The 12,590-nt window shown below is 34.0% G+C and overlaps 1 protein-coding gene across 4 annotated transcripts in view; it reads right to left on the reverse strand.

The window, feature by feature from the left end:
- LRP1B (LDL receptor related protein 1B) overlaps positions 1–12,590 on the reverse strand; it is a 2,479,914-nt gene that overhangs the window by 972,211 nt on the left and 1,495,113 nt on the right. For all 4 annotated transcript variants that reach the window (XM_074215080.1, XM_074215079.1, XM_074215078.1 and 1 more), the window contains exons 12-13: positions 8,555–8,735; positions 138–357 (exon numbers count right to left, since the gene is read on the reverse strand). In XM_074215080.1, the coding sequence (XP_074071181.1) occupies positions 138–357; positions 8,555–8,735 (401 nt within the window). The remainder of the gene's footprint in view (positions 1–137; positions 358–8,554; positions 8,736–12,590) is intronic.

Here is a 12,590-nt window from a genome sequence, read left to right on the forward strand (position 1 = left end):
CTTTGGCTACCCCACAGAGACTATTGGCAGCAACCTCAGAGGGGTAAAAATAAACTTGAAAGTATTTTTAACATAACACAACAAGGCTCTGTAAAAGGAAAAGCCTGTGGGTAAAAACAGCAGCATTTGTCCTTTACCTTCCTGTTAGTTCCATTCAAAAACACTTTTTCAATGTGATCATAATAGGCATCACACCAGTACAATGTGTTGGTGTGAGAGTCCAGAGTTAAACCATTTGGCCATAACATCTTTGAAGTCACAAAAATCTGTCGATTGAAGCCGTCCATCCAGGCCTTCTCAATTCTTCCCACGCTGTCATCTATTTCATCCTCCTCCCAGTCTGTCCAATACATCCATCTAAGAAATTATAAATAAAAGCATAAAATTATTTTAATCAGACATCTAACCAAAAAGGCCTTGATCAGAGATTATAACATTAAAATAATTTCAATCTACTCTTTCTCTGTATCCCTATTTATAATCCAATGCCACTGTCAATGAAGCACCAAGGGAAGTGTAGACTTGGCAATTCCCTGCTAAATCTAATCAATGTAGACAGTCCATCTGGCTATGTTAAGGCAAAAAATTATCTGGGTTGGTTGAGGTCAATGGTAAAATTGACAGAAAACTGTCAAATCTCTATTTCCCCTGGGATAGACAAAGTCTCAAAAGAATACTATGTCTAGGAAATGATTTTTTTTCAAGGTTTAATGACAGGTTTTTAAGTGTTGTTCTCAATACTAAGAAAATAATCAATTATGTTATTAAAAAGCAGAATGACTGACATGAGAATCCAGGACACAGTTAATGACCTACTCCAGACTTTATTTAATCTCAGATGAATTATTATTTTTTTAAGGTAGGGAATTGGATTGTCTTTGTTCTAAAGGGCACAGTCATACTGAGTTTGTTTGGCCAGGTCTAATTTGTCTTCCTGATGCAAATTATCTGTGTTTTATTGCTGCTTATTACTACCCCAAAACCCACAGAGGATGATTTAACTGCACAAAACTTTAATAACAGCAGGTTAACTGACCTTGAGATTTTGAGCTTCATTTCAATCTCAAATGAAAGCAGCTGCCTTAAAAAAATCTTTTGTGCAAGTTACAAGGAGGAGAAAAATATCATGGGCTTCTGTCCCAGTTCTCTCATGGATAGGGTCAAAAACAGCCCCCATGCATTGTTTTAAGGTCATGTGAAAGGCCCTGAGTTATTAATTCAATTATAAGTTTTAATTCATCTCTTCCCTGTCCTCCTTTTAGACTTCTGCCTCCAAGAGTATCTTTATTATGTATACTGATCCTACACAATTATCCCCTTTTTGGGTACCCCCAAAGTTTCTCAGTGGTGTCTTGTTATATGTTTGAGTATCCTTGCCACAATCACCAAATGACAGAATCTCCAAAGAAGACCATAGTGCTATTGATAAACATTTTTCTTTCTCTTAGATTTTCTTCAAATATTAACAATTAATAGAGATATCTCATTGGTTTTAGATTTAAATATGGAAATGTTGGCAAAAATTAATTGATATTCTGGACTGCAATTCATTGTCCTGAATCTACATTGTCATTGCTGAAATTCAAATATTATGAATTACCTGCATAAAAGTGTTCACAACCTTAATATTTTATAAACATAATCAATAATGATGGCTAGAGCACTGAGATGTTAAGACTCTTTTCCAGGGTCATTTAACTAGCAAGTGTTAGAATCTCAATCTTTGAACTCAGGTCTTTTTTCTTCCTTTTGATTTTAACTTTGAAAGACTCCAATTTGCTTCATTCAAGGAATCTATTCATATCAATAATATTCTTTAGACATTATAATCCCACTACAAATTATATTTCTACTATAAATATAACTAATATTTCAATAATATATAAATTTACAAAGTACTGCACATACTATGTCATTTAATCTCATCATTCTCCCTTATGCTGCTTTATGAAAGAATTCATCAACCAAAAAGCACTTGCTAAATTCTTTTTTTTTTTTTGCTGGACTCTAGTGCTAGAGGTACAAAGAAAAAGCAAAATCATCCCCTGACTTTAGGGAGCTTATATTCTAATGGGAGAGAGAGATGTGCATATATACAAATCAATCTGTGCAAGAACATACAAGATACATGCAGTTTAAATTAAATATAACTTTAGAAGGAAAAGTTCTAACAGCTGGAGAGACCAGGATAGGATTCCTAAAGATGGGGCTTAACATTTGAGTTTAGTCTTGAAGAAAGCCAGATTCCATGTGGTAAAATTGAAGAGGAAAGAAAGAGCTTCTTGTGATCAGAGCCAAAAAAATCCGAATGACTTTTATTCATGAATTTAAAGTGAAAAAAACAAGTAATCAAATAAATGTATGATAGAATTAGAAAATGAACTGACCATGTGCTTTGGTAAGTTCATCAACCCTAGAAACAGCCCAGGATGCTCTACATCATGCTGGTTCCTATTCTGTTCCCTAACATTTTGGGGAGTAAATCTGTGGGAAAAGGGTCTAAAACATGAGTACTACCACTACCATCAGCTACCATCAAGTGAGGATCAATTGCCTCTTCCTTGGCAAAATGAAATTTAGCAGAAAGAAAAGTGCTTCCTGAGAGGCAGATTGGAAATGTTATGTGCCAGGCAGGTCAAACCTTTAGCAATACCTCAACTGCCCCCTACAATTTTACTCTATTGGAGATAGCCCAGAACCTAGAGTCTAAGAAAAAGAAGTGAAGCATCCTCCAGATTGCCAAATCTAATAGCACAAACTCACAACTCTGGTAGGGTTACTACCTACCATTTACCACTATATCCTGCTTCACCCTGTCCCTGTTTTCTCAACAGCCAACTACTGAATTCCCAGAAAACAAAGTTCTGATCACCAAGGCCTTTGGCCTTTGAAATGGTTCATTAGAAATAAAATTTTATCAATAAAAACAATAGCTAGAATTTATGTTGAGCTTTTAAGCACTTTGAAAATATAATATTATTTTATTCAGATGAATCTGACAGGTAATTACTATTATTATCCCCATTTTCCAGATAAAAAAATGAGGTAAAGTGACTTTTTCTAGGGTCACATAGTTAGAAATTATCTGAGGCCATATTTGAACTCAGGTCTTCATGATTATGAGACAAGTGCACGAGATACCCTTAAACAATACACATTATCATCTGTTGGAAAGCTACATCCAAGGACCATGCTTCCATGTAATTTAACAGCTGAACTATTCTATAAGCATGTCTTGTTCTTTAAATTGTACCCTGAACACTCAGACAATGCTTTTTTTTTAATTTGCATGATCTTATTCATAACCTCATTTTCTTTTTTCTTTTTAAGTTTTTCCAAGGCAAGGGGGTTAAGTGATTTTGCCCAAGATCACACAGTGTCTGAGGCTGGATTTGAACTCAGGTCCTCCTGACTCCAGGACTGGTGTTCTAACTACTGCACCACCTAGCTGTCTCAACAATGCTTTCTAAATATAAATAGATTTTCTTTTCTTTGTTTCTTTCATTCAGATAACAGGAGTAAAAACTAATTAATGAGTGGCCTAGGTATTTCATTGGTATTATTAAGGAGACACTGAGGAAGAACCTAAATGTATTGAGTGGTGTATCCTCTGTGGTAAATATAGGCTGGGATATGGACAATACTTTCACAGATTAGTTAAGTTGGATATTTCATATTCCATGGAAGATGGATTATGTGTGATCTTCCTCACTGGAAAGAATACCAATATTGCTGAAATCACATGAAATGTATTACTTAAGTATTTGAACATAAGTGCATATTTTAAATAAGAAGATACCAACTTAGTAGAACTTAAATACTTGATTATCTTTTAACAAATACCCTAAATAGGAAGTGGTTTATAGTGAAGTCTGCTGAGGTTATAAATATAGATATAGTATAGAAATCAGAATTTCCCCCCCATCAAATATATCATGAAATATCTCAGTGTAGCATTTGTAATCCTGGACAAATGAAGGCAAAGGGAGATCACCCTGGACAAACTTGTGAAAAATTAAGATTTCTTTTCTGAAACCAATACTGCCATAACCTTTCTGTAGAGTGACTCTTCTTCCAATTCACGAAGCTATAACCATTTTAGCTTTCTTCACTTCCCTTACAGAAGGACTTAACACCTTTCACCCTCATTCCCCAGTCTTTTCTGCTCAGGAACCATTATCAAATCAATTCTCTCATTGCTCTTGACTAGAGGTTTTCATTTAATTTCCAGTGGCTTGACATTTCCATGTGGTAATTTTATTTATTTATTTATTTTTGCAAAGCAGTGGGGTTAAGTGGCTTGCCCAAGGCCACATAACTAGGTCTGAGGACAGATTTGAACTCAGGTACTCCTGACTCTAGGGCTGGTGCTCTATTCACTGCTCCACCTAGCCACCCCCATGTGGTATTTTTAAAACTAAAATACATATTTCTGGCCACCACTACCCTATGTGTGATTCCTCATTAGAATATAAGCTCCTAGAAGGCAATAACCATCTTTGCTTTTATATTTGCGCCCCTAGTGCTTAAGTATGAAGATAATAAGTTGTTAGTAAAGACTTAATTTAGATGCACTTGGTAGTACAATAGATGAGATCATTGTGAGTAGAACGAGAGAGTTCTAAGTTCAATGCCTGCCTCAAATACTTAGCAGTTATTTTACCCTGGGCAAGTCACTTAACTTCTGCTTCAGTTCCCTCAACTGTAAAATGGGTACTATAATAATAGTAATTATTTTTCAGTCAGGGTTTGGGGGAGATTCAAATGAAATCAACAAGCATTTCTTACATGCCTGCTATGTGTTCCCCTTTCTTGTTGGCTAGCTGACCTGGGTCTGGATGTTCTTCTATCACCATTTGAAATGACTAGGAAAATTCATATATTGAATTAAAGAATCACAGAATCTTAGGGCTAGAAGCCAGTCACATTATATATTTTTTAATCTAACCTCTTCATTTTATCTCCAAGGAAGCTGATGAAGAAAAATTAATTTGCGTAAAGTCAGAAGTAGTTTGGACTATGACTTCCAAGTCCTAGGTCAATGATCTTTCTATTTTGCAAATTATCACAAGGCTGGGGAACCTTATTTTCTGTCAAAGGCCATTTGGATATTTATAATATTATTTGCAGGCTATTTTTGGTTAAACATTTAATTAATTCATCCCTAAAAAGTTACTAGATTTATTGCATTTCGAGTTCTCCCTGCAGTTGCTTTAGTAATACTACTACTACAACTTGCTATGATGTCCCTCCTCTCAGGTCACAAGTCATTCTCTACTCTATCTTCCACTCAGTTATCAAAATGTAGATTTGACCATGTGATCACTCCTGTTCAATAAACTTCAATGGCTCCCTATCACTTCCAGGATCAAATTTAAAATCCTCTGGCTTTCAAAGCCCTTCTTAATGTACCATGATCCCCACTATCTATCCTACCTCTATATCTGCAAGCCAATGACACTGACCTCCATGATATCTCTTGCCTGGGAGCATTTTCGATGGTTGTCCTCCATATCTGTAATGGTCCCTGACCTCATTTCTGTCTCCTGGCTCCCCTTGAGTCCCAAATAAATTCTATCTTCTATAGGAAGCCTTTCTTTATATTCTTAATTCTAGCACTTTTCCTCTTTGGATTATTTTTAATTTATCCTGTACATAGCTTGATTGTTTGAAACAGTTTGTATTTTTCTTCCCTGTTGAAGTGTGAACAGAGACTTTTTTTACTTTTCTTGTATGTCCAGCACTTACTACAATGTCTAACAAAGAGGAGATTTATTCATATTTATATGATAAATGACTGATTGGTCAATGTGTCTATTTGCTTTGCTTAAACTTTACCTCTTTCCTTTAGACATGGTGTCAAAAAATGCTAGGTGCCTAATAAATACTTTATCATTAATCAGCCTTTAAAGTATGACTCTATACTTGGGTCTGACAGATCTTGGCAGTATTATGAAATGAGTAAAAGTAAAAAAATTTAAAACTCAATGAAACATTTAAAACAAAATAAATTAAGACATCTATTCTCATATTTTTATTCTAAAGCTCTACCAAGCAATTGGCAATAGAATCCACCCCAGGGGAATCATGTGTATTTTAGTGCCCAAAGAATAGATTTCAAAGAGTTCATAGAAAAGTTAAGTAGGACTCCATGGCTTAAAATTATATGGTGAAAACCGGTCCAAGATACATAAAAAGCTCTGAAGAATAAAATTCGGATGACACAACTTTATTTAAGGCTGAAGGAAAAAAGAGAACTTTTTAAATGAACTGGTGTGGATGACCCACAAATTCTTTAACAAGTTTAAAATTTTTTGAGGCATTTAAATACATAGGCAAAACAAGAAAAGAGAGAATGAATATAAAAGTGACAGTGCTATCTTCATAACAAACCAATTTTGGCATGAATAGTGAATACAACAAAGAACTAAATTTAGCTAAAAAACACCAACAAACTCAAAGCAAGGTCTGCTGCTTAGAATAAAGATATAGATAATCCCAGACAATAGAAATAAAATAGAACTAACTGCTCACTCTTATTTTTGTTTCTATTTTTCTTTGTCAAAGTGAATTATCTTCTTATTAGGAAATAATAACAGAATTAGTTACAAGATAACTAAAGAGAAAAGAAAGAAAACACCTGCTGCCCTCAATGAGTTCTTGGCACCGTATCAAATTAGAACAGAGGTGAAGATCACTGACTCAATGGATAATAGTGGCATTAACCAATAGGACTAGATTATTCAAAAACTAAAGTGAACTTCCTCAGAAGATAATAGGTGTCCCATTATTAAAGATCTTTAATAGGGGACCACTTAAAGATATTGTATAAAATAGGAGCAGTAGGTGGCACAGTGGATAAAGCACCGGCCCTGGAGTCAGGAGTACCTGAGTTCAAATCTGTTCTCAGTCACTTAATAATTACCTAGCTGTATGGCCTTGGGCAAGCCACTTAACCCCATTTCCTTGCAAAACCTAAAAAAAAAAAGATATTGTATAAAATAGATCATTGGTCAGACATGTGTTGTCAAAATGCCTTGAAGTTCTTCCCAATTTTGATTTTCTGTAATTCTGTGATTTCAAGACAAGACTTTCTCAGGGTATTTGCTAATAAACAGGTTACTGGGAAAATAAGAAGAGGATCATGAGAATCTAACAGGAAAGAGGAGATTAGAATGATATAAATATTTCTATTTTTAACTTTGAAAGCTAACGGGAGCTGGACTATTTACCTCTATCCATGGAAGGAGAAAGTGGAAAGACTTGGGGATATGTGTTGATAGTCCTACAATGAAATAGTTGAGCTGGAAATCAATTTGACTTTACAGTTTTTCCAGAAAACTAATCATTTAGAAATTTTATTAACCCTAAAGATTGATTCTAAATGGTATTCGCAACTCATCATCAGTACCTTCTGCCACTCTTATTGAACCCTTTCATCAGGGGCAGAGCCATGGGTGCTAGGGCTTTTATTTAAAGTAAGGGTTCAGCACAATTTTCCTCTATACTTCCCACCAGTTACAATGCTTTGGGCCATTTGGGAGCTCTTCATCATGCCCTGCTCCTTCACCATACCTGACTCCTTTCCAGTATGCTTTCTTTTTTCTGACTCCTTTACTTTTTAGTTTCTTTTGAGTATTGTCTTCCCATTTTAGATCATGAACAAGAAATGAGAGCAAGGATTGTCTGTTTTTATTTACATTTATGTCTTCAGTGTTTAGAAAAAATGCCTGACATACTATCGGGTGCTTAATAAAGATTTACTGAATGACCCACAGATGGTAACATTCATATTATAGGCAGATCATTATTTCTGAAACTCCTGCAGCTTACTAGGGTCAATACCATCTATTAGTAACACCTAGGCCACAGTCAAAAAAATAAATAAATAAAAACACAACTGAGTTACATTCATTGAGGTGAGAAAGGAGACAACTCAGGAATTTAATAATTCTTTTATTTAATACTTTCTTATATTTAGATAAGTAAGGTTTATTTTGAGATAAAAGAATGGGAGAAATAGTATGATCATGTGATATTCATGTCATATCATTTAAAGTGCATTTACACTTATTATGAATTATGCCTTGGTCTATTTATACAACCTTACCTTTTTTTCCTTTGAAAAACAGACATTATTTGTTTAGAACAAATTTCATTTTTCATTTCATTAAAAAGAAAAACTGAAAAACACCTATGAGTAGTTGTTGTCCTGTTAATAACTTGTACATTGAATAAACTGAGTGTTTGAATCATAAAACATAGTCTGAAATGTAAAAGTAAGGTAATTTTCCGGAAAATGTCAGTAAAGGAAAAGTATGCTACCATTAATCTTTTTATTTCTTCAGAATGTATTTTGACCAGGTTTTTTTCTGATTGTCTTTGGTTTTCATTTTCCATTCTATTTCAAGATACAAACTTGAAAAATAATAGAAAATAATCAAATAAATAATATGTCCTAAATCTGTCATTGTCCCCATATATTGCCAGAAAGGAAGAAAGAAAAAAAAGTTATCTCTAATTGATTAAAAATAAATGTAAATTCTTTGCATACCCATTGACAGGATCAACAACAATTCCACGAGGATGAGACATTTCTCCCTCTAAGAGAGTCTTCCGACTTTGAGATGCTTTCTGGAGTCTGGCCACGCTGATTGTTTTCTTGTGGCCATCATTTGTCCAATAGAGATTATTTCCAATCCAGTCCACAGCTATGCCTTCCACATTATCAAGATCTATTATTAAAAACAAAACAAAACCAAAAACCTTATTACTTCCAGCTCAGCTTTGCTTCTGGAAGAGAATTATTATTTTGGTTCTCCAAAAAAAAGGAAAAAAAATTACTATATACAATAAAAAGCCTTGTGTATTTTCTTTCTATTCTATAAGATCTGATGGAGAATCCCTAAGTAATATGAATCTTCTTTTTTTCCTAAATATCATTTACATGTAATTATAGCAACCACTTTTCTGAAACAGATATTCAGATACCTGGTTTGACAAAGAATATTTATTTTACAAAACACTGTTAAAATAATTGATCCTCTTCCTGAAATTGAAATATAGGGCTGCTGCCTAAAACAAACACATTTTATATCTCTCATTGCTTGAATAATTATTTGAATGGGTAGTGCTTGTAGTTTTGCCAATACAAAGTTGGCAGTATTTTTGTTCAATATTCTGAAATAAAGTATTTCTAAGATATGCTTAAATTAACCTTAGTTATTGGCTTCCCTTTCTATTTTTCTTTATTTGATCATTTTATTTGAATGAGAAATTCTCTTCACATGGCTTCCTTCATTCCAACCTCATTTTGATGAAATGATCAAAACTGCTTGCACCATTTAAAACTAATGTATTAAAATGCTTTGAAGGAAATAGTGTTTCTCATAGAAAATGATAGGAAGCACAATTAATGGGGTAAAAAAAAGAAAAAAGAGGACATTGGGTCTAGGAACATAGATTATAATTCAGTATATCTACTCATAATGATTTATACAGACTCATAATAGTTATTGCACATTAGCATCAGATCAATCTGAATAATAATAATTACTACTATCATAATAATAGTTATTATTATCATTATTCATTCACCTCCAGGGAAAATTATACATACTTTCATAGTATACACTATCCGTAAAGTGAATAAGATATTCAGAGAAAGTTTGACATAGAAGGAACTCAAAAATCATGTAGCCCCAAAACCTTTGCATCCAGATATTTTCATATTTTGAATATGTCATTCTAAAAGCAAATGATGTTTCAAAGCTTCTAAGAAAAGGTTAAGGATAAATCAAAATTTAGAATCTGTAGTTGCAAGTGACCTCAGGGGTCTTTGAGTACAAACACCTCATTTTACAGCTGAGAAAACTGCAACTCAGGAGTTAAAGGACATGACCAAGATAGTCCAGGTAATAAATTGCAGAGCAAGGATATGAATACAGATCTTAAAACTTTAAGTTGAGCAGAGTGGAAATATTATTCCACACCATTCAAGCAGAATTATTATCTAGAAAAGAAGCTTGAAGGTCATCTGGTCCAGGTCCTACCATTTAATGGGAAAAGAAATGAAGTCCTAAGAAGCTAAATATTTGCCCAATGTGATAGTTAATTGAATGACAATACTGGGATTACAACCTATGATTCCTGACTTTATATTGTGGAATGTTTATTGTAACCCTCTGGGGCTATCGATTCTCTAAAGCATCATGGGTGTGAACAGGTTGTAATGGAGAATCAAGGCAGAGCACCAAAAAAAAAAAAAAGAATAAGATTAAAAGATGACAGAAAGGGATGACTCAAATATTTGATAAGACTGAGACATAAATGATGCATCACCAAAGTGCTCCATCAATATGTTAAGGATGGCAATAAAAATGGAGGAAAACTTTCAATATGTTGGGTAGCCCTTTCTATAGTCAACTTTTGAGAGTAAATAGAGTCAGAGCAGCTAGGTGAATAGATCATTGGTTGTTGACTCAGGAGGACCTGAATTCAAATTAAGCCTCAGATATTTAATAATTACCTAGCTGTGTGACCTTGGGCAAGTCACTTAACCTCACTGCCTTGCAAAAATGAAAAAAAAAAAGGAAGGGAGAAAGAATAAATAAAGTTTCACAATATAAGCATGCATGGATGGTTTTCAGTCTAGAACCAGGAAGAGAACTTCCCAATAGATGAGATCACAAAGCCATTTTAGTGTTATTAATGTCCTTTAAATTATTTGCCTATGAGACTGAGTTATGTTAAACAGGGATTACTTTTTTTTCCTCCTAGCCTTTTCCTCCCAGCACTAAGCACAATATTCTATACATCAATTAAATATTTTCCAACTCACATGTAGTCTGAGCCTAGTTAAATAATAAGCAGTTTTTATGTGAAAGGTGCTAGCACAGTGACTAGGGAGCTGACTCAGAATCAAGAAGACTGGGTTCAAATCTCACTGCAGATTTTAGCTGGGTAATTGTGGGTAAATCAATTAATGCTTTGGTTTTTCTGGCAATCTTTTAAGAAGATAGAGAGCAAATCACTACCTATCTGCCTTCAGAGGAAATTTGTTCATGGAGAGTTTCTCTACATCAATGAAATCATAAGACCAATTTATCAAAATAACAACCAAAACTTGTGCAAGAAAATCAGCCAGGTGTTAGACATATGAGATATAAAACTATCACACAACTAGGATTTCAGGAATGATTCATCTTGTTCTCATTGATCCTAGAGGGAGAATTAGAAACAATGCTAAGGGGAAGATTAGGTTTAATGTAGAACAAGAATAAAAATTTTATAATAAAAACAACATTCAGAATGGAATGTCTCAGCCTGTCTGAGGAAGTAGTGGATTCTCCTTCATTAGAGGTCCAACTTTCAAAGTTAAATAGCCACGTGTTAAGGATCACAGGGCCAAGAAAAGGTGAAATAGCTCCTGCTCTCAAGTAGGTTATAATTTATGGAATGTGTACATGCAGTATGATGTGTCCACAGAATTAAAAAATATATACGAAGTAACTTCAAGGGAAGAGAGTACGAAATATTTCCATTGTACATTGCAGGTATATAAGAATTTTCTTCTAGGAACTGGCAAAAACTTAACAAAGTAGAAAGTCCTTAATAAATAAGCAGCTAGTGTAAGCAACAGAAGACATCAAACTTTTATTTTTTGCAATAATAAATATCAGCTATTATTATTATGATTCTCAAATGAGTTGCTGATGAAAGCATAGTAGCTCTCAAATTTAAAAATAAATTATGGAATTCTAAATTAATGCAATATCATAAACTTTCTTAGCTCTTAGAGCTTAAGGGCACTTTAGAGCATATAAATTATGAGCTAGAAGGTACTTAAGACACATAATTTCCAATTTTCATACTCCTGGTGATCTATCCCAGTTATTCTGGGGGGAAAAACACCTTAGCTGTAACTTCAACAAATATTAACATTTATTGCATTAAAAATAGCATAAGTAACTCCAGGTTTCCTTTTATCCATTATTTTGTGAAATTAATCTTCAGCTTTCATGTAAGTTACCTTATTTTTGGATATTTCCCTGAGTTCACTTCCCAACTATCAGCCAATTTAAGGAATTTCTCAGGACTACTCATTTCCCTCTTGCCTTACTGTCCCCCAGTCCTCTCCAACAATAAGAAACCAGGTGTCTCAATTCCCCTATTCATGCCCCCTCCCCCAACTGTATATAAACCAATAGTCATATAGTCATTGTCTTTAACTTTAGAAAGTATTGGACTTATTTGTTTCTTCAACTGCATACCTTGCTAAGTAAATAGTTTATTGGGATGAGATTTGATTTCTTTATTTAGTGTTGCACATTCTAGCATTTTAAATCACAAATCCTCCTACTACTGGGGGAAAAAATATTCTGACTCTCAATGTGTGCCCTGAGTCAGGAGAACTAATACATCTTGTGATTTGATCTAACTGAAAATCCCATTATAGTGAATCAGATATGTTTCCAATCTCACTAAGCTATTTGCTTCATTACCATCCAGAGAGAGTAATTTTCACAGGTTAATTGTGCCTATAGTTAGGGGGGAAAAAGTTTAATTTTGCCTTGACATTATTGGCACTT

This window comes from Macrotis lagotis, chromosome 1 (genome assembly GCF_037893015.1).
Source record: "Macrotis lagotis isolate mMagLag1 chromosome 1, bilby.v1.9.chrom.fasta, whole genome shotgun sequence".
In the NCBI taxonomy this organism is placed as follows: domain Eukaryota; kingdom Metazoa; phylum Chordata; class Mammalia; order Peramelemorphia; family Peramelidae; genus Macrotis; species Macrotis lagotis.